The following is a 22,031-nucleotide window of genomic DNA, read 5'->3' on the forward strand; positions in this document are numbered from 1 at the left end:
ACTCACAGTGCTCACAGTCCCAGCAAAGCTCAGGATTCAGAGTGCTGGATCAGCTTTACACTCATACTGAACTACACGGTCTTGCCTGAAAACAGGTGTTTCCACAATCTTCACCCTACCCGTATTCAGACGAACCCGCCCTTGTGCAAATATCACTTTCTTCCGCGTGGTATGAGCCAATCATATCCTCTGCCAGTCCTCCAATCACGGATTAGGAGGCGGGATATTTAGAATACTACCGTACTCGATAGTACTCTTCTCACCGCTCATACACGCACACTAGTTTATTCTGCTTACACACACACTGTTAGTATAGTAGTATGCATTCTAGATAGACTCTTCTACCCACCACGTAGGGGCATCAGTTAACACATGGACTTTGTATCTCAAAACCTTGACCTGAGATAATATTGAAGTCGTTTTTTTTTTTTTTCACTTTAACCAGAACAGATAACTCTAAAAACAGATAAAGGTCAATTTTGTTGCAATTAAAAATAGAAAAAATTCAACCTAGTGTAAATAACCACACACCATGTGTGTATTTTGTCTGTCAGCTCTTAAATCTGTATTTTATTCATTTATTTATTTCATTTTTAATGTTTCTTCTTAGTTGTTGTTTCTTTCTATTCTTTGCCACCCTTGTCTTGTACTGCTATAACAACTTAATTTTCCTAGGAGGATCAATAAAGTCTTATCTTGTCTTAATATTTTAAAGTCGGACGCTCTGTTGGCACGGTGGTAAATCACACCATCCCGCAACTGCTGAAATATGGGGTTAAAATCCCTGTGGTGCTATCAGCCAGTCTGGCATCTATACAGCCACTATTGGCTATGTCTGAGGGCTGGGGTATGCCAAACATCCTACCCATTGGAAGGTGCACGTGTCAGTGCCATATCCTTGTACTGGTGTTGCAACACAAAGTTAAAGCAGGTAAAGCAGGAAAAGGTTGTCAAAATGTGTTGGGTTTACTGACACTACCCTATTTACAACCTAAATACCAAGAAGTAAGAAGTCATATTTAAACATACTGCTATAATTTTTCTCTTTTAGGCAGGGGAAAGAGCGCCCATTGATATAGAATGTAACCAAGCTTTTTTGGCATAAAAAAATGCCTGTATATATGCCTTAAAAGGTCAAAAAAAAAGTTTTCCCTGCACATTGGTTTTAGAAGTTGGAAGGAAATTGATGATTGATTTAGACCACATGTTTAAGCCTGGTAAAAAAAAAAAGCCAGATGTACTATGCATAGGGGACAGTTCCCTCTGGACACTCAGGCTTTCTCCCACTTTCCCAAAACATGTTACTAGGTGGATTGGCTGCCCTAACGTGGCCCTAGGTGTGTGAACGAGTGAATATAAAAGTGTGTAGCCTTGTGATGGATTGGCACTCTGCCTAGGGTCAGTGACAGTGGGGACAGTGGTAGCCTGGTGGGTAGAGCTCTTGGCTATCAACCGAAAGGTTGAAAGTTTGAATCCCAGCTCGGCCATGCAGCCACTGTTGGGCCCTTGAGCAAGCTTCAGGGGGGCCGTACACTGGCTGACCCTGCACAAACAAGCTGGGATGCGCGAAGAAAGAATTTAATTGTACTGTACATATGAATATGTATAAATGACTAATAAAGTTTCGCATTTTAGTGTGTATTCCAGTCATGCCTTACACAGAATTAAGAAAAGAATGTAACTTTTATTTCTGTTATGTTAATTTATCAATCTTTACATTTCTGCATATGTGTCCAGGTTATTATTAATGAGCGACCTATCATAATCGTTTTAATGATTTTGTAAGTGCATTCTGGTTTTATACCAAACATATGCGGATTCCTGGCTGCGTTATCTCATACAGGTTTAATATATAGGATGCCTAACGAGTGCACAATAACATGGTATCTATGGTGTTTTTACACACTAGTTAGTACAGCAGTGTGCGGTTTGGGACGCGACCATTCCTTCGCGCCCTTTCTTCTCACGAGACTCGAAATAACGGTTTTCTACCAGACGGTTCTTCTCTTATCGGTAATTTTCTATCCAAACATTTATAACTTTTATATTTGAAATCGAAATGAAACTGAAATATTAGCCAAAAATTCGAGGGAAATTCATTTTTAAAACGTTATTTTGAAAGGTAAAGTTAAGGTAAGTCCGTTAAAAGGTAAGCTAACGTTAATGACAGTTACTACTGAATCGACCCTGGCTCTGAGCTAGTTAGTAAGTCCTGTTTAATATTCATTTAGATAAATTATTACTTAGACCGTTCGGTATTTATTTTCATTTCATGATTTTGCAATGAACCCGTTTTATACCGGTTAACGGTTTCAAATGATTTACAAATTATTCTTTTTGGTGAGTCGGTTCGTTTTAGTCAATGTGTAAATGAATCGATTCCTCTATGAATTCTCGGTGCAGGTCCTACTGAATCGATTCTTTTACTTACTGATTCCTTCAGAACGAATTTAAATCTATTTATTTATTAGGATTTTAACACACTCTGGTTACATTCATCAGGGGTTTTGCGAGCGGCCGACCGGGGGGGGCGTGGCACTACGAGATTAATACTATGAGCCGGTGGCACACGGGACTGACGGAAGATGTTCCAGGCATCCGCGATTGAGCCGTGGCTCACTGAGGGGAAGGGGGGCGTTTGCTCCGCGCTCTATCAAGGGGAGGGGGCGTGGCCGCGGTAGGGCTTAGCACGCGCTTTCGCGCTCCAACAAGGGGAGGGGGGGCGTGGCAGAAGCAGCGCTCGTCACACGCGTTTGCTCCGCGCTCTATCAAGGGGAGGGGGCGTGGCCGCGGTAGGGCTTAGCACCAAGGGGAGGGGGCGTGGCCGCGGCAGGGCTTAGCACGCGCTCCCAGAAGGGGAGGGGGGGCGTGGCAGAAGCAGCGCTTGTCACACGCGTTTGCTCCGCGCTCTATCAAGGGGAGGGGGCGTGGCCGCGGTAGGGCTTAGCGCCAAGGGGAGGGGGCGTGGCCGCGGTAGGGCTTAGCACGCGCTTACGCGCTCCAACAAGGGGAGTGACAGAAACGGTATTGACTCGTTACACAAGGACAATTTTGTTTCTCCAGTTAACTTGGCACGTCTTTGTACTGTGGGAGGAAACCAGTGTTCCCGGAGGAAACCCACATGGACATGGGGAGAACATGCAAACTGCACACAAAAAGGACCTGGGTATCGACAAATCTGTTATGTAACTAACTACAGTGCACGGGTGCGCAGCAGATCGAGTAGATGTGGCCTAGCAACATGAACTCCGAGGGTCTGGATTCGAATCGCCCCTCCGGCTGCTGACTATGAGAAATTTTGCACGTTCTCCCCAAGTCCACATGGTTTTCTACTGTGTACTGTGGTTTGATAGCACCATCCAAAACATGCAGATGGTGGAATGGCTAATCTAAACTGTACAGTACACACACATTCTAAATTGGGGAGGTTGGGCATTTGTCTGTGTACTATTAAGTAGGGAGGGTCGCCTCAGGAAGAGCATCCAGATCCATTGTGGTGACACATAAATACAGTAGTACAAAACAAAAACTCTTATTGTCTATTAAAAAACACTGACGATCCTTTAAAGTTCATGTCACATCAGTGTTTGTCCTGTTACAGGAAGTGATGTGACTGATTCATTTTATATGGCAGCTTTAAATATCACATAAATTTATATGGATTTAATGCACTTGTGCTTTTGATAGACATGAGTGGAGCTTCGCAGGCAGAAATGGGGGACACGAACCCATCAGAGTCTGTAAAGCGAAGGCCAGGCAGGTATCACCAGTCTGCTTTGAGCATGCTGGCCATTCACAAATCCACAATGGAGAAACAGGTGAGATGAATTTACATTAAACCATAATGAAAGACCTGTTCTGTAGACGTGAAGCTGACCAGCAGGACTTTGTTAACCTGTAGGCCAGATTCAGACAGGAGAGGGAGGTGAGGAAGGCTAGTCTGACGCCAGCACACCAGTACATGTTTGAAGTCCTGGCTGTTGGGCTTGGCCTGGAAGTTTCAGCGGTAGAAGATTTTATTCTTGATGCCCCATCAGTAAGTTTTACAGCAGATTTATAGGGCTGGGCGATTTTGCAAAAAAAAAAATCTCGATTATTTTAAAATTATACCCGATTGTCGATTATGATTTAGATTTTTTTTTGTTCTTGTATAATGCAATTAAAATAAGACTCAAATTTCTTTTTTTGCATTGTAATTAAAGGCTGCAGAAGTGCAAAAATAGTAACAGCACCACCTATAATAATCCTTTTAAGGGACTCAAACTTTATAACAATAACGATATCACAATAATTAAAACAAAATAGATCTAAATGATCTATATCCTTATCTATCTATATCTAAGAATAGCTCACAAACAACTTTAATTTTAAATGATGTTCAGCAGAACCTCCTTACATTAGGAAAAAAAACTACAAAAAGTCCTTTACAGGTTTCTTAAAAGGAACTCGTACGAGCCTGTACTGTGCTGTTTCCACCACTGAGTGAGTCTGTATCAGTATCTACACTGGGGGGGGGGGGCATCAAGCGATCACTCAACTCAGCTTTGATTTTGTCCTCTTGTGATTTGGGGGGTGGATACAACATTTTAAACATGTAAGGATGTGTAATGTGTCATTTTAGTCCCATAAAACCTTCAAACTGTGTTAACCACTATTATGTGTCGTAGAATGATTCGATTCCATTGAACGGCCCTTTAAGCCAAAATAAAGGAACCGATTCGCGCATTTGGGAGTCATTACATACATACGGCTCTTTAAAAGGAACCGAGACAAAAGATCCGACTCCCTATCGCAGAATTCACTGCAGCAGTTTCCCAGACGCGATTTCTTTACTCAGTAACGGATGTGATTTAAAATGTAGTGAATTACAATTCTTAGTACAAAACTTACTTAAGGCTACGAGGCTGCGCGAGCCTTAAGGTCGTCATCTCAGCTACTTCTTTTTGTTCCACGATCCAGATCAAAGCAAAAAGGAGATCGGGCCTTTTTAATTGCGGCCCCAAGATTGTGGAACAGTTTGCCGCTAGAGATTAGGGCTGCATCATCATTGACCTGTTTTAAAACTAAATTAAAAGCTTATTTTTATGCTATGGCCTATGATAATAGTTGAGATTGATGGGTTATGTCGTTGTGTTTGTGTATGTGTGTATATGTATGTGTGTATATGTATGTGTGTACATGTAAATTTGTACTTTTTGTGAAGCACTTTGGGCAGACATTATTGTCTGCAATAGTGCTATATAAATAAAATGAACTGAACTGAACTTAAGTAAAAGTAAAATGACAGGCTGTAAAATCTACTTTAAAAAGTACAAGTACACAAAAAGACCGACTCAATTACAGTAACGCGAGTAAATGTAACTCGTTACTTTCCAGCCAATCCTGATCGCGCTCATCGGCTCCGTATTTTGATTCAGTTCAGCGGTGTTTGATTCAGTGAATCTTAATGAAACTCTTCTGTTTGTGTCTCGTTTTGCCGATCGTGTTTGCGCTCCTTATTTCTGAATCTAACCGTTAGCGTGTATAATCCTTGTTATCTTCCGTTTACTGTTTTGGTTTTCGCTGGTTTTGGACTCCAACTGGTTTTGTACCCTGTTTTTATATGAAACTTTCCCTGATTTATATTCCGCGAGCGTCTGCTCAGTTTCTGCTTCGTGACATGTTGGTATTTTCATTAAAATATAAAGTATGTAAACAATCGCGATTGAAAACGTTCATGCGAATTAACCGAATTAATCGTGAAAATCGCCCAGCCCTAATTTATACAGTGAAAGCAACAGAGGTGGACAAAATAACGGAAACAAACTACAATTAAATGTATTGCTTAGCCAAACAGTGATGCATAACTCAGTTTCTTTCACTTATTTTGCATTTAAAATGCACCACATAACCAGGCCTTTCTGTCTTTTTTTGATAGTTAGCACCGTTTGATGATTTCTTTGCCAAAGGAGGGTCAGAAGTTATTTCATTTGCGTACCAGGAATCAGAGGTTCCAGGAGTAGGTGAGGACATGAAGAGCTGAACGTCTTTATGTTGCTTTTTATCTGTATTAACAGAACAAATTAAAGAATATCCACAAATCAGCTATATTGTTATAACAACAGCATAGTCGTGTCATGCACAGTAATAAACAGCATGTATGTTCTGCTCCCTACGTCTCTTAAACATTGTGTATTAATTCATTTATTTACATACATTTATGTTTTATTATTGACAGGGTGTTGCTGTTATGTATTGATTCAATATTTGTTAAGGAAGCATATTATTATTATTTAAACAGGATTTGGCCAATTAAGGACATTCACTATAATATTACACAAAGGTAATTTCTGCTACTGAACACTCTCTTTTCTCATCCTGTTCATATTAAATGCTGTAGAATGTGGTCGCACTTTTCCTGGCGTGTCGAAGGGAACCAAAATGATGCGACTGTTCCTGGCCGATATGTCCGACACATGCTTTGAAGGACTTTGTTTGTTTTTTCTGAGAACCAACGCGGATGTTGCACTCAACCCAGCGAACATCCACAAGGTGACAAACTGCACTTAGTTAGCACATTGTTATTATTTCTGCAGTGAGCTGTGCTCATTTCAGAGATGCCTGGTCTGTTTTTATTGTAGGAGATTTATCTATCCATGCTCAGCGCCACAGAGGGGATGCTGAAAGGAATAAGAGATTTGTTATCAAATGTGTACATACCAGCAGTTTGTACAACTGAGAACTGGGGGGCTTTAAACCAGTCTAAACATGGAGAGAAAATCAAGCAGAACTTTAGAGATGACCTGTTTCACTTCACGCACTTTCTGGATGGTAAGAGTATGTTTTAAAAATATGTGTTTTTATATCTTCTGTAATTCTAAAAAGGTTATAAACAGTGGTATGTAGGCTGGTTCTGATAAAGAATTAAAAGGCAAATAGAATCCTGACTGGTGTAATTTATGTTTAGATAATGTAAATTAACTGAGGTTATTTCTAGGTTTCTTTTTTTATTGTTTTTATGCATTTTCCCTTTTTCTCCCAACCTAGTCATATCCAGTTCTCTCGATTATATCGCCCCTCCACTGCTGCAGACCTGACCCTGTTTGAGGAGGGCAGTATCTAACACACGCCCCCTCTGACACGTGTGCAGTAGCCAAACGCTTCATCTGCATGAGTCGGGTTCTTTTTGATGTGCCTCTCTGTGATATGCTGTTCCTGGCAGGAAAAAAGAAGCGGTCAGTGACTGCACATGTGTCAGAGGAAGCGCTTGATAGTCTGTGCTTCAGCGTGGGAGTAGTTACAGTCGAGGAATCGGATACGACTAGATTGTGTTTAGACCCCCCCGTGTTTAAGCTGGTCATGTATGATTCATTCTGCAGAGATGCAGCTGAGCATCGAGGGTACCGTTAAACTAACAAAAGCCTCAGAGATCGACTTCTCCAGACTTGTGACCTTTGAGAATATAAAAGCGGCGGCTGAAGACGCGGACATGGTGCGCAGACTCGAGGAGATTTTAATGGGGTGGCACAAGCAGATCGAACAGGTGCGCGCCTTCACATAACAACAGTACAGTCATGTTACCTGTGTAAATTTGCCCTTACAGCACATGTACGACTTTTTAAAGTGTTTCAGTCACATTAGCTTTCAATTTACCATAAATGACCTGTTAAAATTTAAATCACGTCACATGGTTTCTTATCAACAAGGTGTTTAAGCTTCATTTAATTAAAAACAGCTATCAAAATCACAGCAAACATGACAGAACAGGAACATGAAGATGTATACTATAGCTAGAGGTACAATAGCCCCGTCCAGGGTGTTTCTGTGTGCCTTGCGCCCATTGAGAGCTGGGATAGGCTCCAGCACCCCTTGCAAATAAGCAGCTTAGAAACTAGAGATATTCCCTACAGCTTTGGGTAATATTAATGTACCATACTAATGTACCATACATGTTATTTATTAAGTTATTTTAGCACGTCTGACACACTGCCTTGCCACAAATCTATGGTCTTTGTACTGCCACTACATCCTGTCGTGCAGATTTAAAGGTGACCGTGTGAGACCTTTTGGGTTGTAGGTGCTGACAGAAAGGAATCAGATTCGTAGAGAAGATGATGCGTTGGGGCCTTTGACAGAACTCGAACACTGGAAAAGGATGTCTGCAAAGTTCAGCTCCATCATAGAACACATCAAAGGCTCAGAATGTAAAACTGTGGTGAACGTCCTTCATATAAACCGATCAAAGACCATAAAGGTACAAGACATCATAAAAAATATCTGTTTTTTAATGGTGATGTATAATGACGTACAGAGATAGGCATGATATCGTACACCACAGTTTATTGTGGCTCTAATAAAATGGTTTTGTTCTTCAGCTATGGCGGGAGCTAGATAACAGAATAACTGACTGTGCGAACGAGGCTAAGGACAACGTAAAATATCTCTCCAGCCTGGAGAAAATATGTCGGCCTCTTTATAACTCTGATCCAGTAAGTGTACTTTACTCCAACGTGCTCAGAATTAGTGGCTCACTAGGGTAAGTGAATAAAAGAAAATAAGAATTTAATCTTTGTGCTCCTAAGTATATGACCTATATGCACACCCATGAGCCAAAACATTAGGACTACCCGCCATATGTGCTGCCTAAACAGCTCTGACCTGCTCAGACATCTGAAAGAGTCCTGTGGTATCTTATAGCAGGACATTATCAGCTACTCCTTTAACTTCTGTATGTTCTGAGGTGGATCGTTCTCTTGGAGTTTGAGGGTGCCCCAGTTTGACTGCACCCCATGCACATAACCTGGTTAATACAGACATGGTTTAATGAGTTTGCTGAGGGGACTGAAGTGGCTCGCATAAAGCCCTGACCTTAGCACTACTGAACATGCTAGGAAGAAATCAGGAGCACAAATTCCTATAGATATTTTAAGATGTTGTGGAAAGCCTTCCCAGAATTGAGTAGGCTGTGACAGCCTCAGTTTGGGTGGGAACACTATACTTGCACCCATGGTTTTGGTATGGGATGTACTTGTTTTTCACCTCACTCATCATCTTCTCAGTACCATGTACAGGCCAACACTACTCTTGCCTCTATATATTGTTTTTTTAGATTAGAAATGTCTTTTGTATTTATTGTAGGCCTTTTTGTTCTGTGTTGCACCCTGGTCCTGGAGGAACGTTGTTTCTTTTCAATATGTACTTCTCCCTCTAGCGCATGCTGTGTGTCCACATACTTTTGGCTAAATCGCTCTTCCCTAATACTATCACCGTTTATTAGGTTTGTATCACTTCTGTGTTTATATTATTTTTAGGTCACCATGACTAAAAGTATCCGGACTCTCATCACCACCATTTGCATGATACATGATGTGTCAAGATATTACAACACGTCTGAACGAATGTCTACACTTTTTATTAAAGTACGTGCATACTTGTATATTTGATTGGATTGTTTTAGTTACCTGGTGGTTTCATTTGATCATACAGAGAATCCGAAATACTGTGTATACATCATTACAGGTTACTAATCAGATGGTGACCGCCTGCAGAGCTTACCTTACTAATAATGGCACCTCAAGCATTTGGGATCAGGACACACACGATCTCATTAAGAAGATGCAGGTAGGGTGTGGTTTGTTTATTCGGCTCTCCTCGTTTTATATCCAGTTAAACGAATCGTCTGTTATCTTTTTGCAACAGGAGTGTATCTGCCTGTTTGAGGAGTATCGGTCATGCTTCCAAAGTACGAAGAAGCAGAGGCTCGAGACGCAGCCCGGGAAATCATTCGAGGTGTCGGAGATGTACATCTTCCGCAAGTTTGACGATTTCTGCAAGAGGCTCGAGAAGGTGACCAGCCATTTTCACATGACCACGACACCGAGCAGAGCCGTCCTGGTCCATCCCTGAATCCCTGAAGTGTTTTGTGTTTTTAGATAACTCAGATGATCACAGTGATAAAATCGTTCTCGGCCCTCGGCCAGTCAAGAATCGAAGGGCTCGAGGCTCTAGCTGCAAAGTTTCAGAACATCTACATCAACATAAAAAAGAAGGAGTACGACATACTGGCTCAAAGAAGAGAGGTGTTTGAGGTGGACTTTACCGAGTTCATGTCTCACATCAGTAACCTGGAGGTGAGTGGAGTGTTTGACTTAAGAAACATTAAACAGACTAAACTCATTAGTACTTTTTTCCAGTGCCGTTGTTAGTAGTTAAAGTTGGAATGTCTACACTAAGACATCATTTGCTTTTTATAGCAGCGGTCCCAAACCTTTTTTGCACCATATACCGGTTTCATATAAGATATAATTTCACGGGCCAGCGGGCATAATAAAAACACAAAGTGCATAACAATACTACTCACCAATAATGGACACCCCCACCTAGGGGTGATAGGAGGCAATAACACCTGAAGTTTGTTCCTTATGTTCGGTCTAATCCGTAACTTTCACCACTGCAGAAAATCCCGCTTCACAAAGATAGGATGTTAGAAATGGACCCAGTGTTTTACATTTTACATTTTCAGCATTTAGCAGACGCTTTTATCCAAAGCGACTTACACAATGAGCAATTGAGTGTTAAGGGCCTTGCTCAAGGACCCAACAGTGGCAACTTGGTGGTGGCGGGGCTTGAACCGGCAACCTTCTGTTTACTAGTCCAGTACCTTAACCACTGAGCTATCACTGGCCCCAGTGTTGTCATTGCCTTTGTAGCGATCTCTAATTATTTATTCTTTCTGTGCGGCCCGGTAATAAATGACCCGGCCTGTGGCCCAGTGGTTGGGCACCACTGTTCTACAGCATTACAGGTTGGATTTGGCCCGTTCCATTTCACAATTGTGGTATTTCTGATGTACTCACAGTTTAAAAAACTGTTAAATTTCCAAAATAATTTATGTCCGGAGATTCGGGCATTATCATTTTATTTTAGAATCACGTCTCGAGTTATTTTCGTAATATTACGATTATTTCTGTAGTAAGTTCTGGTATGTTCCCAGATTTTGTGCTCTTGTAGCGTTTACAGAAAAGCAGCCTTATATCCTAATGCTTTCAGCTTCATACTTCTTTGTAGGTGTGCTGTTTTATGGATATGTGCCATCCTTCTCCCTCCAAACTGAATGTGCCAACCAAAGAGTTCTATTTGTTGTGTCTGACCAGAGTAGATTATCCTTTCATACGTCATTTATCATTATGATTAATGTAATATAAACGTCTAGCATAATTACAGGATAATTAATTCAGCTGCAGTTTGCACTCTTTTACATGTATACAATTACTTTTACATATATACAATTAAACATATCATTTTTTTTTTCTTCAGCACCAACTTCAAGATTTAATGAGAAAATGTTTCTCCAAGATTTTTTCATCTCAACAAGCCTTAAACCTCCTACAAAGGTGCTCTTTAACATACAGCTATTCAAATCCACATCTTACAGTACAGACAGTGTATCGTATTGGGTTTATAATAGTTAAATCGGGGCTTCAAATGCTTTTGAATTTGCCTTCAACTGGTTAATTGTTTGAAAGTCTGATGAAAAAAATAGAGGAAGGACTGGATCAGAGATCTATACAATCAGGCATTGGCTGATATGATGTAAAAAGTCTTAACCGGTCTTTGTAAGTTTGTTTTATTCACACTGAGTATCAATAAAAAGGACTGACCATTATAGCAGTGGGTGACAGAAACACTCCAGACAGGATGACCAGTTCTCAATTCAGACACCCACATCAGAGAGACTGATTTAGCTGGAAATGTGTGTGAATAATTTGCCAGAAACCGGTCGCTGTAATAAGGCAGTATGACGTATAAAAAGTCACTAAAAACCCAGATTACATTATGGCAGGATAATTAAGTTACACTGGCAGTCTGGTACATTTGTTACTACAAAGTCCGGTTTAGCTCCTGCACGTCTTGCTGATCTCTTTAAGTATTATAGCTGATTTCTATCACTTTGTTCAGAACTATGTTATTGTTATTGTAATTATTATTCATGCAGAACTATTTAATGGTACAGTTTAAGGTGGCAAACAGACTGACCCTAACCCTAACCCTAACCCCCCCCGTGTTATCTTATATCAGCTAATGTTTGACAAAGCAGATCACGTTCAGTCGTTAATGAATGTGTTTGGTTTCTAGGTTTCAGAAACTGAACATGTCGTGTCTGCAGGCAGAAATCTCCACAACCCTCCACCTGATTCTGCAGCACTACGTCACAGAGCTCGAAGCTGTAAACCAGGTCTCTGCTGGTCTAAAGATCTGAGGATCATTGTCACACTAAAAGAACAACAGAATTAACATTAACTCCTGTGTTTATATGTGTAGCACTATCAGACCTACAGAGAAGATCCTCCCATAGGCAGAAACATGCCTCCAGTGGCGGGCAGGATTGTCTGGGTCAGGCAGCTGTTCAGCAAAATACAGGAACCCATCAGTTACATTGAGGTGCACACAGACTTTATGAACGCTCCTTGTTTTTAAAGGAACATTTCATATTGTGCTACACTGCTTTCATAAGCCTCCCTGACTCACTGTTTCATTTATTTATACAATCACTATGATTTGTTGCTAGTGAAAGGTCCTGCAAAATAATCTAATGCTAATAATTCAGTATAATTAAAACAAAATAGCTCAATCATTTAATAAGAATTGTTAGTAGAAGTCCCAGTAAATGTGTATTTGGAACAGTTCAGTTTTATGTAATAATTAAAAAACATTTTCACCATATACACCAAGTACTTACACATGCTGTATAAACAATATGCAGAAAAACTCAGAGGTCCTGTCCACATCTGAGGGGCAGGATGTTGTGCAGCTGTACAACAGGTCTGCAGCGGTGTTTGTGGAGTTTGAGATTCTTTACTATACAGCCTGGATGAACAGGTTCCCACAGTTGGAATATGGCAAGTATCTTAAGCGTTTCTGTTACATTTGAACCCTAAAGGAATGATGGAAAACACTCATGATTTTACCTCTTTTACAGCCCTGTATGAAACCCTGCTTGTTCGCGACCCAGAATCAAAGAAACTGCTGGTGAACAGTTCTACAATAAACGAGACATTACGAGAGATTAAATGCTTGATTAAACTGGGATTGAAGGTTCCCGAGAAGGCTCTGTATATGTTTAGGACAGAGAAACACCTAAAGACAACACAATTCAGATTAGAGGTGGGAAAAAATGAGCTTTCAGTTCATTCACTTTACAACAAACCTGCTAATCACAGTGAACTGTGTGTGTGTGTGTGTGTTTGGTTTGTGATGTGTAGACGTTTATCAGCAGTTATGAGGATACGCTTGAGGAAATTCCTGCTATGTTTTACAGTCTGATGATATCAAAAATAAAAAAGGTATGATATTCTTCTCACTGGCTTTTATATCTGATAAATTATTAAATAGAATATATCAACATGTAAATATGAATTAATGCCAGATCAGTGTTTTTCGAACCCTGGGTGGGTCGTGAATCAGACAAAGTGGGTCGCAGAGAAATGGAGGCTTTATATTACATCTTGTAAATCACAGTGAGACCAGATACAGTAAATAGCATTCTTTGTGTTGCCTGGGTTGTGTAAAAAATCATGGACAAAATGAATTTGGGTTGCTTAAAACCCTGGTCTAGATTAAGTGTCTTATCACAGTGTGCATCAGCTGGGTCTCCCTTAAATTTCTTCCATGGCTTGTTTCACACTGTAGGTCTGATTGCTTCAGAGTAAAGCAGAATACACAACAGCAGTAAGGGCCTGGGCTTGATTCCCCTAGGTCTAGGGTCCTTTCTGTGTGGGGTTTGCATGTTCTCCCTGTGTCCAAGTCCAAGGACATGCAGTCAGGTTAACTGGAGCTACTAATAATTGCCCTAATTGTGTGTGTGTGTCTGTCTGGGGTGTTTTCAGCATTTTGCCTGGTGAATCAGACCCACTGCAGCCCTGACCAGGATAAGGCAGTGGTAAAACAGAGAATGAATGATTATATTATCTAATGCAGTTGCTCTGTGTACCAGGTGGACTCTGTGCTTCGTCAAGGCTTGGTGTTTCTCAGCTGGTCGTCTCTCATCCTGGACACATTTTTCAATGATCTTGATGCTGCCATGGCTGAGCTGCAGCATGTTCTAAAGAAGGTACATTCTGAGTGTGTATGTGAGAACAATAGTGACATGATTAACAGTATCTTCTAACTGCATGTAACATGTTCAGGTGACAGATCTTTGCGAGATTCGCATTGAAGGTGTTTTACACAACATCTCCGAGACTGTCCTCATCACCCTGCCAGAGGACAGAGCCTCATCTCTACAGGACCTGATTACCACCAACGAGGTAACGTCATGTTACCCCCAGCATTCGGGATGCTTAAGAATACTTTATGATGAAGTAACATTTAAATCTGATACAGGCTCAGACTAAGCTGTGGGCTCAGACTCTCAACCAAAAGAGCAGCCACGTAGAGGAGGCAGTGAAGGAACTGACTTTAATCTTCAGTGCTATTTATGAGCCAAAAGAAAGCAAAGACCCGGCTGAGAAACCTAAAGGTATTTTGATTAGATTGATCTGAACAGGCCTTGCAAACGTTTCTATATAAACAGAAGTAACGAAAATGATGCTGTTTTGTATTTGTAGGACACAAACGTGTTGCATTCTCAGAAGATCTGGGCTCATCAAACGATAAAGACAGGTTCAAGGCAGAAGCCCGTGAAGCTGATAAAGACGAAGACTTTAAAAACGTAAATGCTGGGTCCACTATTTGTCAGCTAAAATAAATACTTCACCTATAGTTAAGATTAATCTATAACTAAAATACTGCCTGTAAAACAAACTGATATATATATGTATATATGTATATAATATATATAGACCTTCTAGTTAGAGCTTCCCATGTTCTACATAAATCAAGGACGGTGTTAAATAAGTACAGGATGTCAATTTATCACATGGCTTCAGCTACCCATCTCCCTTTAAGACATATCCAATCATGCCACTGTAGATGCTTGCCTGCCTGGTAGCACCTCTGAGTTTCGAACCCCTGATCTCAGCAATAGTAGGCCAAAGTAAATGACCACTGCTCCACCTAATATTTGTTATACCAATGCACCAAGTGAAATGTTAACCACTAATACCCTGAAGCCACCGTATTACTGTCTCACACACAAAACCTTTAGCTGTAAATGGTAAGCAACACAGTGATGTGCATCGTGTACTCATACTTCCCGTGGAGCATCAGACACAACAGTAACACTTCTGCATCGCTTTCACTAGCAATCTGGTTTCTGCTTAGCAAACAGCATTCTCTTCTTATTATTATTTTTATTTTTATTATCACAAGTAGTTCACAGTTCCAACAAGGAGCTGGCAAATCTGATCCAACAGAGGTGCTAGCAAATCTGTAAGTGTGAAACTGTAATAAAAAGAAACATCTCCACCTGGAACAAATGAAAGTTCAACCAGGCGCAGGTGACTGTCTGTTACGCGGAAACAATGGCAACCATCTGCACCTCCATGCCTTCTCTCCCGACCAGATTTGGAAAGGCAGAAAGACATTATTCTGTAATCGAGCCACACCGTCAATCTCCACCTAGTTCTGTTTGGCCTGCAAGGGCACCAGTTATGATGTAAAACATACCATGTATAAAACAAACAATAACAATTTTATGTTCATGTGATAAAGAGACCTAAAAACAATGTAATTACATTTAAATCATTTTTAGATTTAAATCATTAATGGCCCTGCTGTTTATTTTCCTGGTTATTTGTAGGAGTGCAGAGAACTGTATGCTCACTTCAGCGCAAAACTTCTGGACGCTTTGGTGAAGGCCACATGTTTGTCTCTGGACACGTTAAAAAGAAGATTGTTTATTTCCAGGTGAGAATGAACATGTTTCACCATGTAAATAAATCATTAAAAAATACACAAAACATTTAAAGCAGTAATTTTTTCTTTCTAGCTCATCTGGCGGCCATCCCAGTGTCTCAGATGAGGTGATAACTTTAATAAAATCTGAGATCCACCTGACCATACCCAATGTGGTAAGTGTTTATATTACTAATGCTTTACTCTGTGCTGTTACTGAATCTTGGAACCATAAGCACATTGAGAGTTCTGTGTTCTGATGAAGGTGATGATACCGAGTCTTGATAAGATCCAGCAAGCAATCATTCACCTGGTGCATCTGGTGCTGGAGGTGAGCCGCGGCGTGGCATGCTGGAAACAGGATTGCCGCTCAGACGACGTTGGAAAGTCTGGATGTAAGAGGCGGCATTAACAATCATTAAGAATCTTCCACGGTTTCCCTTCAGCTTGATGCATTTGGAGTTGTTTTGTTTCCTGCAAAAAACAGAAAGACATATTCTGTACTGTAAAGTCCGGAAGCGTATTGCTGCCACACAGATGAAAAGAAATGTCAGTATGTTGTTATAAAGAGAATCAAATTTTACTTCATGCTTTTTTTACTTCATGAGTTTTGGTGTCACTGAGCAGCACAGATGATATTTTTATCACTATTTAAACACTGCGAAGGATTCTTAAATCTTAGTCTTTATATAGACGTAAAAACCGCTCACATATCTTAGACATGCACTATTCCTAATGGAGAATCTTGATCGGCACAGCAAGCTACAAGGTTACAAGCTACAGCATCTTAAATGTCTTCAAGCTGGGTTCGGCTACGCAGCATTTAAGGAAATGAACTTTTCTCGTTATTACGACATACTGACGGCTTTTTTTTCATCTGTGTGGCAGCATGGGCACCAGGTGTAAACCAAAGTATAATGTACACGCCTTTGTTAATATGTTTTTAATTGGTTCTAATCGATTATAAAGGCTAACACAGCTTTTTAAAGCACTAAGGCTGTGAATGTTAAATAAAGATCGTGAAATAATTCCAATAAAACATTATTAACTTTTTCTCCTCGTTTTAACATTTGAAAGCATCCGACATTTTGAGTTTAAAAACGTTTAAATGGAAATTTCTTCTCTAGCTGGGCGGCTGAGGAACTTCTTCCAGAGTGTTTCTGAAAACAAGGATGTGTGCAAGCCTGTAGGACTTCTAATGTCAGGGGTGAACCTCCTGGGTAAACAGCCCGGAGATGTGCTCAGTCAGTTCAGAGCCTTCAAAGTAATCTGGGATCAGGACCGAGACGACCAAGTCAAGGTAGCTCAACACTCAACTCAACTTATTAATGTAAAACGGACAAAACTACTGGACTTGGATAAACAATTACAACATGTTAAATTTGTCACAGACATTGATTAGATCAAACCCAGGTCATCAGTCCATGTCACTGTGCAGCTCTCACTTTCTCAGCGGCACCGATGTGCCACCTGAATAGATCATGTTATGTTTACATTTTGTTAGGTGTAATACAGCGGTAATACAACAGTAATACTCAGGCGGCAGGTGTTTCCAAATATTGTGCCGGCCTCATGATTGAGGAGCCGACAAATCTGTGAATAAGAAACCATGATGAATGGAAACACTTCCTACTGGAGTGACGGGTGACTGCTGTTGATCTGCGCCTTCATGCCCCCTCTGTTAGCCATATTATAGCTCCCAGTAGATGGACTTGTTACAGATAGAATGTGATATTCTGCTGGAGTTTTTTACATTGTTAAGGAGGATTGAAAATAGTTTGTAAATGGTGATTATAAGTGGAATAAACACCCAAATTTTGAAGAATCACATTTTAAAGACATCACTATAACAGTGTACATTTGTTTAATATGAAATCATAAACGCATGTTTGTGTTTTCTGTCAGGAATTCATCAGTAGCAACCCCGACCTATACCTGATAAAGGAGCAAATTTTACACTATGAAACGGTTGAACAGGAGATCGCGGACATCACGCCCATCGTCGTTTTAGGTGGAATGGAATTGTCAACAGGTAAAATAATACCAAATATTCACATTAGCTATTACAGTTGAGGTTTTTATGTGTTATGTGTGAAAAATGGCACATTAATGTCATCAAAGCTGCAGTGCATCACTGGTTTTGTTTAATATAATTATATTGCACTGTTAAATATTGAAAAAATAGGTGGATTGAAGTTAGGGTTGGGATGTGCCAGGTACGCCTATTCCACGTCTTCTGTGCATACGGCTGGTTCAGCTCAGACTCTGAAGTCATAACCTTAAATCCTACAGAATTTTACAGTGTTGCTTCATTTATTCACATGCTTGTTGTTTGTGTTGGTGATGTCTGTAGCTCCACTGAAGATGTCCCTGAGTGTGGAAGCGAAAGCCTGGAAACTGATGCTGTGCAAGTACGTACAAAAGGAATACAAGAAGAAGCTGATGGACATGATCGCTTTCATTAGTGAGCAGCAAAAAAAACTCTCACGCCCTATAGCTGACCTGGACGACGTGAGATTCGCTATGGAAGCCCTGTCCAATATCCGGGACTCAGAAATTATAATGGACATGACCATGGGGCCCATCGAGGTCCGACATAATGATAAGCCATATTTCTAATCCTTATCTTACTAATCTATGGTTTATTTTAGACATGAAATTGATTAGTGATGTTTTTAGGAAGCCTATTCTATACTAAACAAGTTTGAAGTGGAAGTGACGAAGGAGGAGGCCGAGGGTGTGGATACACTAAGATACTCTTTTGCTAAACTGCAGTCCAAAGAGGTACGTTCCTCATTCTCAACTCAGATTCCACAGTGTCTGTCTTTATGAAAGATCCATCACAGATGATTCATGGCTGATTCTTCCTTCATTTAAACATTTATTCAATCATTTATCCATTCTGGTCAGGGTCACCGTGGCTCTGGAAAGCAGTGAAAACACTGCTGGTGATGCCCTAGGTCTAAGTAATGTGTTTAGTAGTGTGTTATTAACTGCAGTCCAGCTTATATGAAATATATACACCGATGAGGCGTAACATTATGACCACCTTCCTAATACTGTGTTGGTCCCCCTTTTGCTGCCAAAACAGCCCTGACCCGTCGACTCTGACACCTTTCTATCAGAACCGGCATGAACTTCTTCGGCAGTTTGAGCTACAGTAGCTCGTCTGTTGGATCGGACCACACGGGCCAGCCTTCGCTCCACACGTGCATCAATGAGCCTTGGCCGCCCATGACCCTGACGCCGGGTTTACCACTGTTCCTGACCACTGCAGACCGGTAACACCCCACAACAGCTGCGGTTTTGGAGATGCTCCGACCCAGTCGTCTAGCCATCACAATTTGGCCCTGAAATGTAACCTTCGAGGATAAAACATTCACTTGCTGCCTAATATGCCCCCCCCCCCAACAGGTGTTGTGATGAAGAGATAATCAGTGTTATTCTCTTCACCTGATAGTGGTCATAATGTTATGCCTTGCCAGTGTATAGTTATACCCAGTAGTATAGTATTACCCAGGAAATACATCTAAACAGTGTGCCAGTGCATCACCAGGCATCCCTGACTACCTTACCCTCTCATTTACTTGCATGAGATATGTTTGTGGAAAACATACCAAACTCCTTATAGACCATTTAAAGCGTTGCTTTGAAATCGAGTCCTCTGTTCTTTCTAAAACCATGTTACATATTCTGGTGTTTTAATGAAACATGTGGGAGACGAAGGGACAGCATTTAGATGAAGTCTAATGTGTTTTTTATATAAAACCCCTACACAGAGAGCAGTCCAGCATGAACTGGTCAGTGCGCAGCCCAAGTTGAAAGAGAATCTCCTGGAATCAGTCGGCACGTTTCAGAATGACTTGATGACTTTCGGCCAGAAGTATGAAACGGTGAGCAATCAACTCATTCCTGAGGGCCACACTGACACTTTTGTTTCAGACCCGAGTCCATCTAATTGTAAGGGTGCAGGGATTTAAGTGAGTTCGGGAATAGAATAATGCAATTGACTAAATAAATCATCTTATTTTTTGTTTGAAGTAAACAGCAGACAATGAGACACTGACTAGCAGATAAACTGAAACACTTTCTTTAAGCATGATGTGCAAATAAAACAAGTACATATTTATTTAAGAACTATTGAAATGTATTTAAAAGTTAATTCTTCTGTATATAAGCAAGCAGCTTCAATTACAAAGTAATTATACCTACACAATTAATCTATTAAAGGAGCAAATATAAGAATAATAAACATTATTAAGTGAATATGTTTTGTCACCTCTGATGTTTCTGCTTTTGTATTTGTCACTAGTCATTGTTAAAATAAAGACAAACTAAAGTTTAAACACCACCCGGCCATAATAAAAAAAATATCTGGACAAAAAAACAGACAGGTTAAATTAACTAGCCAAAGATCTGAACAAGCAGCAACTATGTACAGATAATTGTCTGGTTTGAGTTTTGTCCTTGTGTGGCATGTCATCTTTCTGGTTGTTTGCTGCTGATGGTTTTCTCACTTCCCCTGTCTGGTTCCTGCAGTGATCGTCTGAGTTACACTTGCTGGCGGAGCTGCCCAGACGTTTTTGTTTTGTTTGTGCTTGTGTCTGTCTCTGTGTTCTCAGTGTTTCTGCTCTCACATAAGCTTTTTTGTCCTCGAGTCACTTTAGGCTGTGGCTTTGGTATGGTTTTGTGAATTTAAAACTGAACCAGTGATATTAACCGACCAAAGTGTGTGAGAATCACATTAGATTAGAATAAATAGAAGAAAGCCGATCATAAGAATATTATTATAAAACGGATAGTTCCGGTCCTAAAATCTGATTGGCTGAGCCGCGTTCGAAGCCGTTGTAAAATCCCCGATAAACTCACACCTATGACCGCCTCACATCATTTATTATATTTTATGTTGACCGCCGTTTTATAAAAGCAATAAGCCACTCCGCTTCGCGTCGTACCAAAAACGTCATCCCCGTGCTAAAATCACAGTAACGTACGGCCTCTCGTGGCTTATTGCTTTAATAACCTGTTGTATGACACTTAGCGATTCATATATGGTTCCTTGTCTGTCTGATATCAGGAAGGCCCGAATGTTTCAGGCATTTCACCTGAGGAGGCCAGCATCAGACTTCAAATCTTCCAGGTATGACAGATGCAGAATTCAAAATGCTTTTATTCATTATTCTTTCTATATAAATCTCTCACACCTCGGCTCGTTTATACTTATAAATATTATTCATGTGACATTAGGTGGTCCCAGACATGCACTCAAAAGCAAATGTATTATAACTGTTTCAAAAACTTACTGTAATCAATACTTAGGAATATAACTCAGGTGGGATTAAGCCGGATAGGGACTCTCTCTCATAACTGATGCAATTACGACCTCTGCTGGCTAATTGATGGCACCTGCACAGAGATGGGAAAAGAGTACTGTCAGGGTGTGTCTCTCCGTACACAGTGCTGATCCGCATTGCACTCGTCAAAGTGTAGGTGTTAAGATGCATACCGCTGCTGCCCGCTTGTCGGAGGGGGCGTGTGGTAGCTTCTTTCTCCTCAGTCAGAGCGGGGGTCAGCATTGGTGGAGAGGAAGCGTGACACAATCGGGCAATCGTACGCGCTAAAAGGGGGGAAAAAGGGAGAAAATGCATAAACAAAATATTATATATATATAAATCAGCCAGACTAATGCCGACTGTACATCTAACCATTTTATATTAAATATAATTTTATTCCACCTTAAACGTGCTCTGATATTGATCTCAGACTGGGTTTGATAACCTGTGGAGGAAGTTCACCACATATTCTTCTGGAGAACAGTTGTTCGGCCTGCCCGTCACTGAATATGATGTTCTACAGAAAGCTCGGTAATTACAGTCTGTCACTGTCTGGTAAACACTCTCCAGAAACATGATGATGCTCACTGCTGATTGGCCTAAAACATGCATACAATTCTGTATTATTCCCGTGTCACTTTTCTATTCTATTATAATGGTGTTCCTCTCTCTTATGTTATTGAAACTAGGAAAGAGCTCGGGCTTCTTCAGAAGCTGTACGGCCTCTACGATGCGGTTATGAATAAGATCAGCGGCTATTACGAAATCCTCTGGACCGAAGTGGATATTGAAAAGATCAACACGGAGCTTTCAGAATTCCAAACCAGGTAACCGTCGCGACTCTTGCACAGTGTTACAGCAGCAGCTCCTCTCAGAACTGTAAGA

At 40.7% G+C, this 22,031-nt stretch overlaps 1 protein-coding gene across 1 annotated transcript in view; it reads left to right on the forward strand.

The window, feature by feature from the left end:
* The first annotated feature begins 1,988 nt into the window (after window positions 1-1,988).
* The window catches only part of LOC134320409 (dynein axonemal heavy chain 8-like), a 58,977-nt gene continuing 38,934 nt past the window's right edge, over window positions 1,989-22,031 (forward strand). The window contains exons 1-35 of the mRNA XM_063001778.1: window positions 1,989-2,013; window positions 3,688-3,818; window positions 3,902-4,036; window positions 5,918-6,002; window positions 6,380-6,531; window positions 6,621-6,810; window positions 7,359-7,522; window positions 8,057-8,233; window positions 8,355-8,468; window positions 9,291-9,398; window positions 9,499-9,600; window positions 9,679-9,825; window positions 9,912-10,109; window positions 11,296-11,372; window positions 12,115-12,214; window positions 12,301-12,420; window positions 12,743-12,878; window positions 12,959-13,143; window positions 13,242-13,322; window positions 13,973-14,089; window positions 14,166-14,285; window positions 14,362-14,497; window positions 14,586-14,689; window positions 15,719-15,825; window positions 15,908-15,989; window positions 16,079-16,218; window positions 16,702-16,715; window positions 16,941-17,113; window positions 17,719-17,845; window positions 18,167-18,402; window positions 18,493-18,597; window positions 19,593-19,706; window positions 20,891-20,953; window positions 21,577-21,677; window positions 21,836-21,973. Of these exons, the coding sequence (XP_062857848.1) occupies window positions 3,690-3,818; window positions 3,902-4,036; window positions 5,918-6,002; window positions 6,380-6,531; window positions 6,621-6,810; window positions 7,359-7,522; window positions 8,057-8,233; window positions 8,355-8,468; window positions 9,291-9,398; window positions 9,499-9,600; window positions 9,679-9,825; window positions 9,912-10,109; window positions 11,296-11,372; window positions 12,115-12,214; window positions 12,301-12,420; window positions 12,743-12,878; window positions 12,959-13,143; window positions 13,242-13,322; window positions 13,973-14,089; window positions 14,166-14,285; window positions 14,362-14,497; window positions 14,586-14,689; window positions 15,719-15,825; window positions 15,908-15,989; window positions 16,079-16,218; window positions 16,702-16,715; window positions 16,941-17,113; window positions 17,719-17,845; window positions 18,167-18,402; window positions 18,493-18,597; window positions 19,593-19,706; window positions 20,891-20,953; window positions 21,577-21,677; window positions 21,836-21,973 (4,277 nt within the window). The 5' untranslated portion in view covers window positions 1,989-2,013; window positions 3,688-3,689. The remainder of the gene's footprint in view (window positions 2,014-3,687; window positions 3,819-3,901; window positions 4,037-5,917; window positions 6,003-6,379; window positions 6,532-6,620; window positions 6,811-7,358; window positions 7,523-8,056; window positions 8,234-8,354; window positions 8,469-9,290; window positions 9,399-9,498; window positions 9,601-9,678; window positions 9,826-9,911; window positions 10,110-11,295; window positions 11,373-12,114; window positions 12,215-12,300; window positions 12,421-12,742; window positions 12,879-12,958; window positions 13,144-13,241; window positions 13,323-13,972; window positions 14,090-14,165; window positions 14,286-14,361; window positions 14,498-14,585; window positions 14,690-15,718; window positions 15,826-15,907; window positions 15,990-16,078; window positions 16,219-16,701; window positions 16,716-16,940; window positions 17,114-17,718; window positions 17,846-18,166; window positions 18,403-18,492; window positions 18,598-19,592; window positions 19,707-20,890; window positions 20,954-21,576; window positions 21,678-21,835; window positions 21,974-22,031) is intronic.

Source organism: Trichomycterus rosablanca, chromosome 9, assembly GCF_030014385.1.
Source record: "Trichomycterus rosablanca isolate fTriRos1 chromosome 9, fTriRos1.hap1, whole genome shotgun sequence".
In the NCBI taxonomy this organism is placed as follows: Eukaryota; Metazoa; Chordata; class Actinopteri; order Siluriformes; family Trichomycteridae; genus Trichomycterus; species Trichomycterus rosablanca.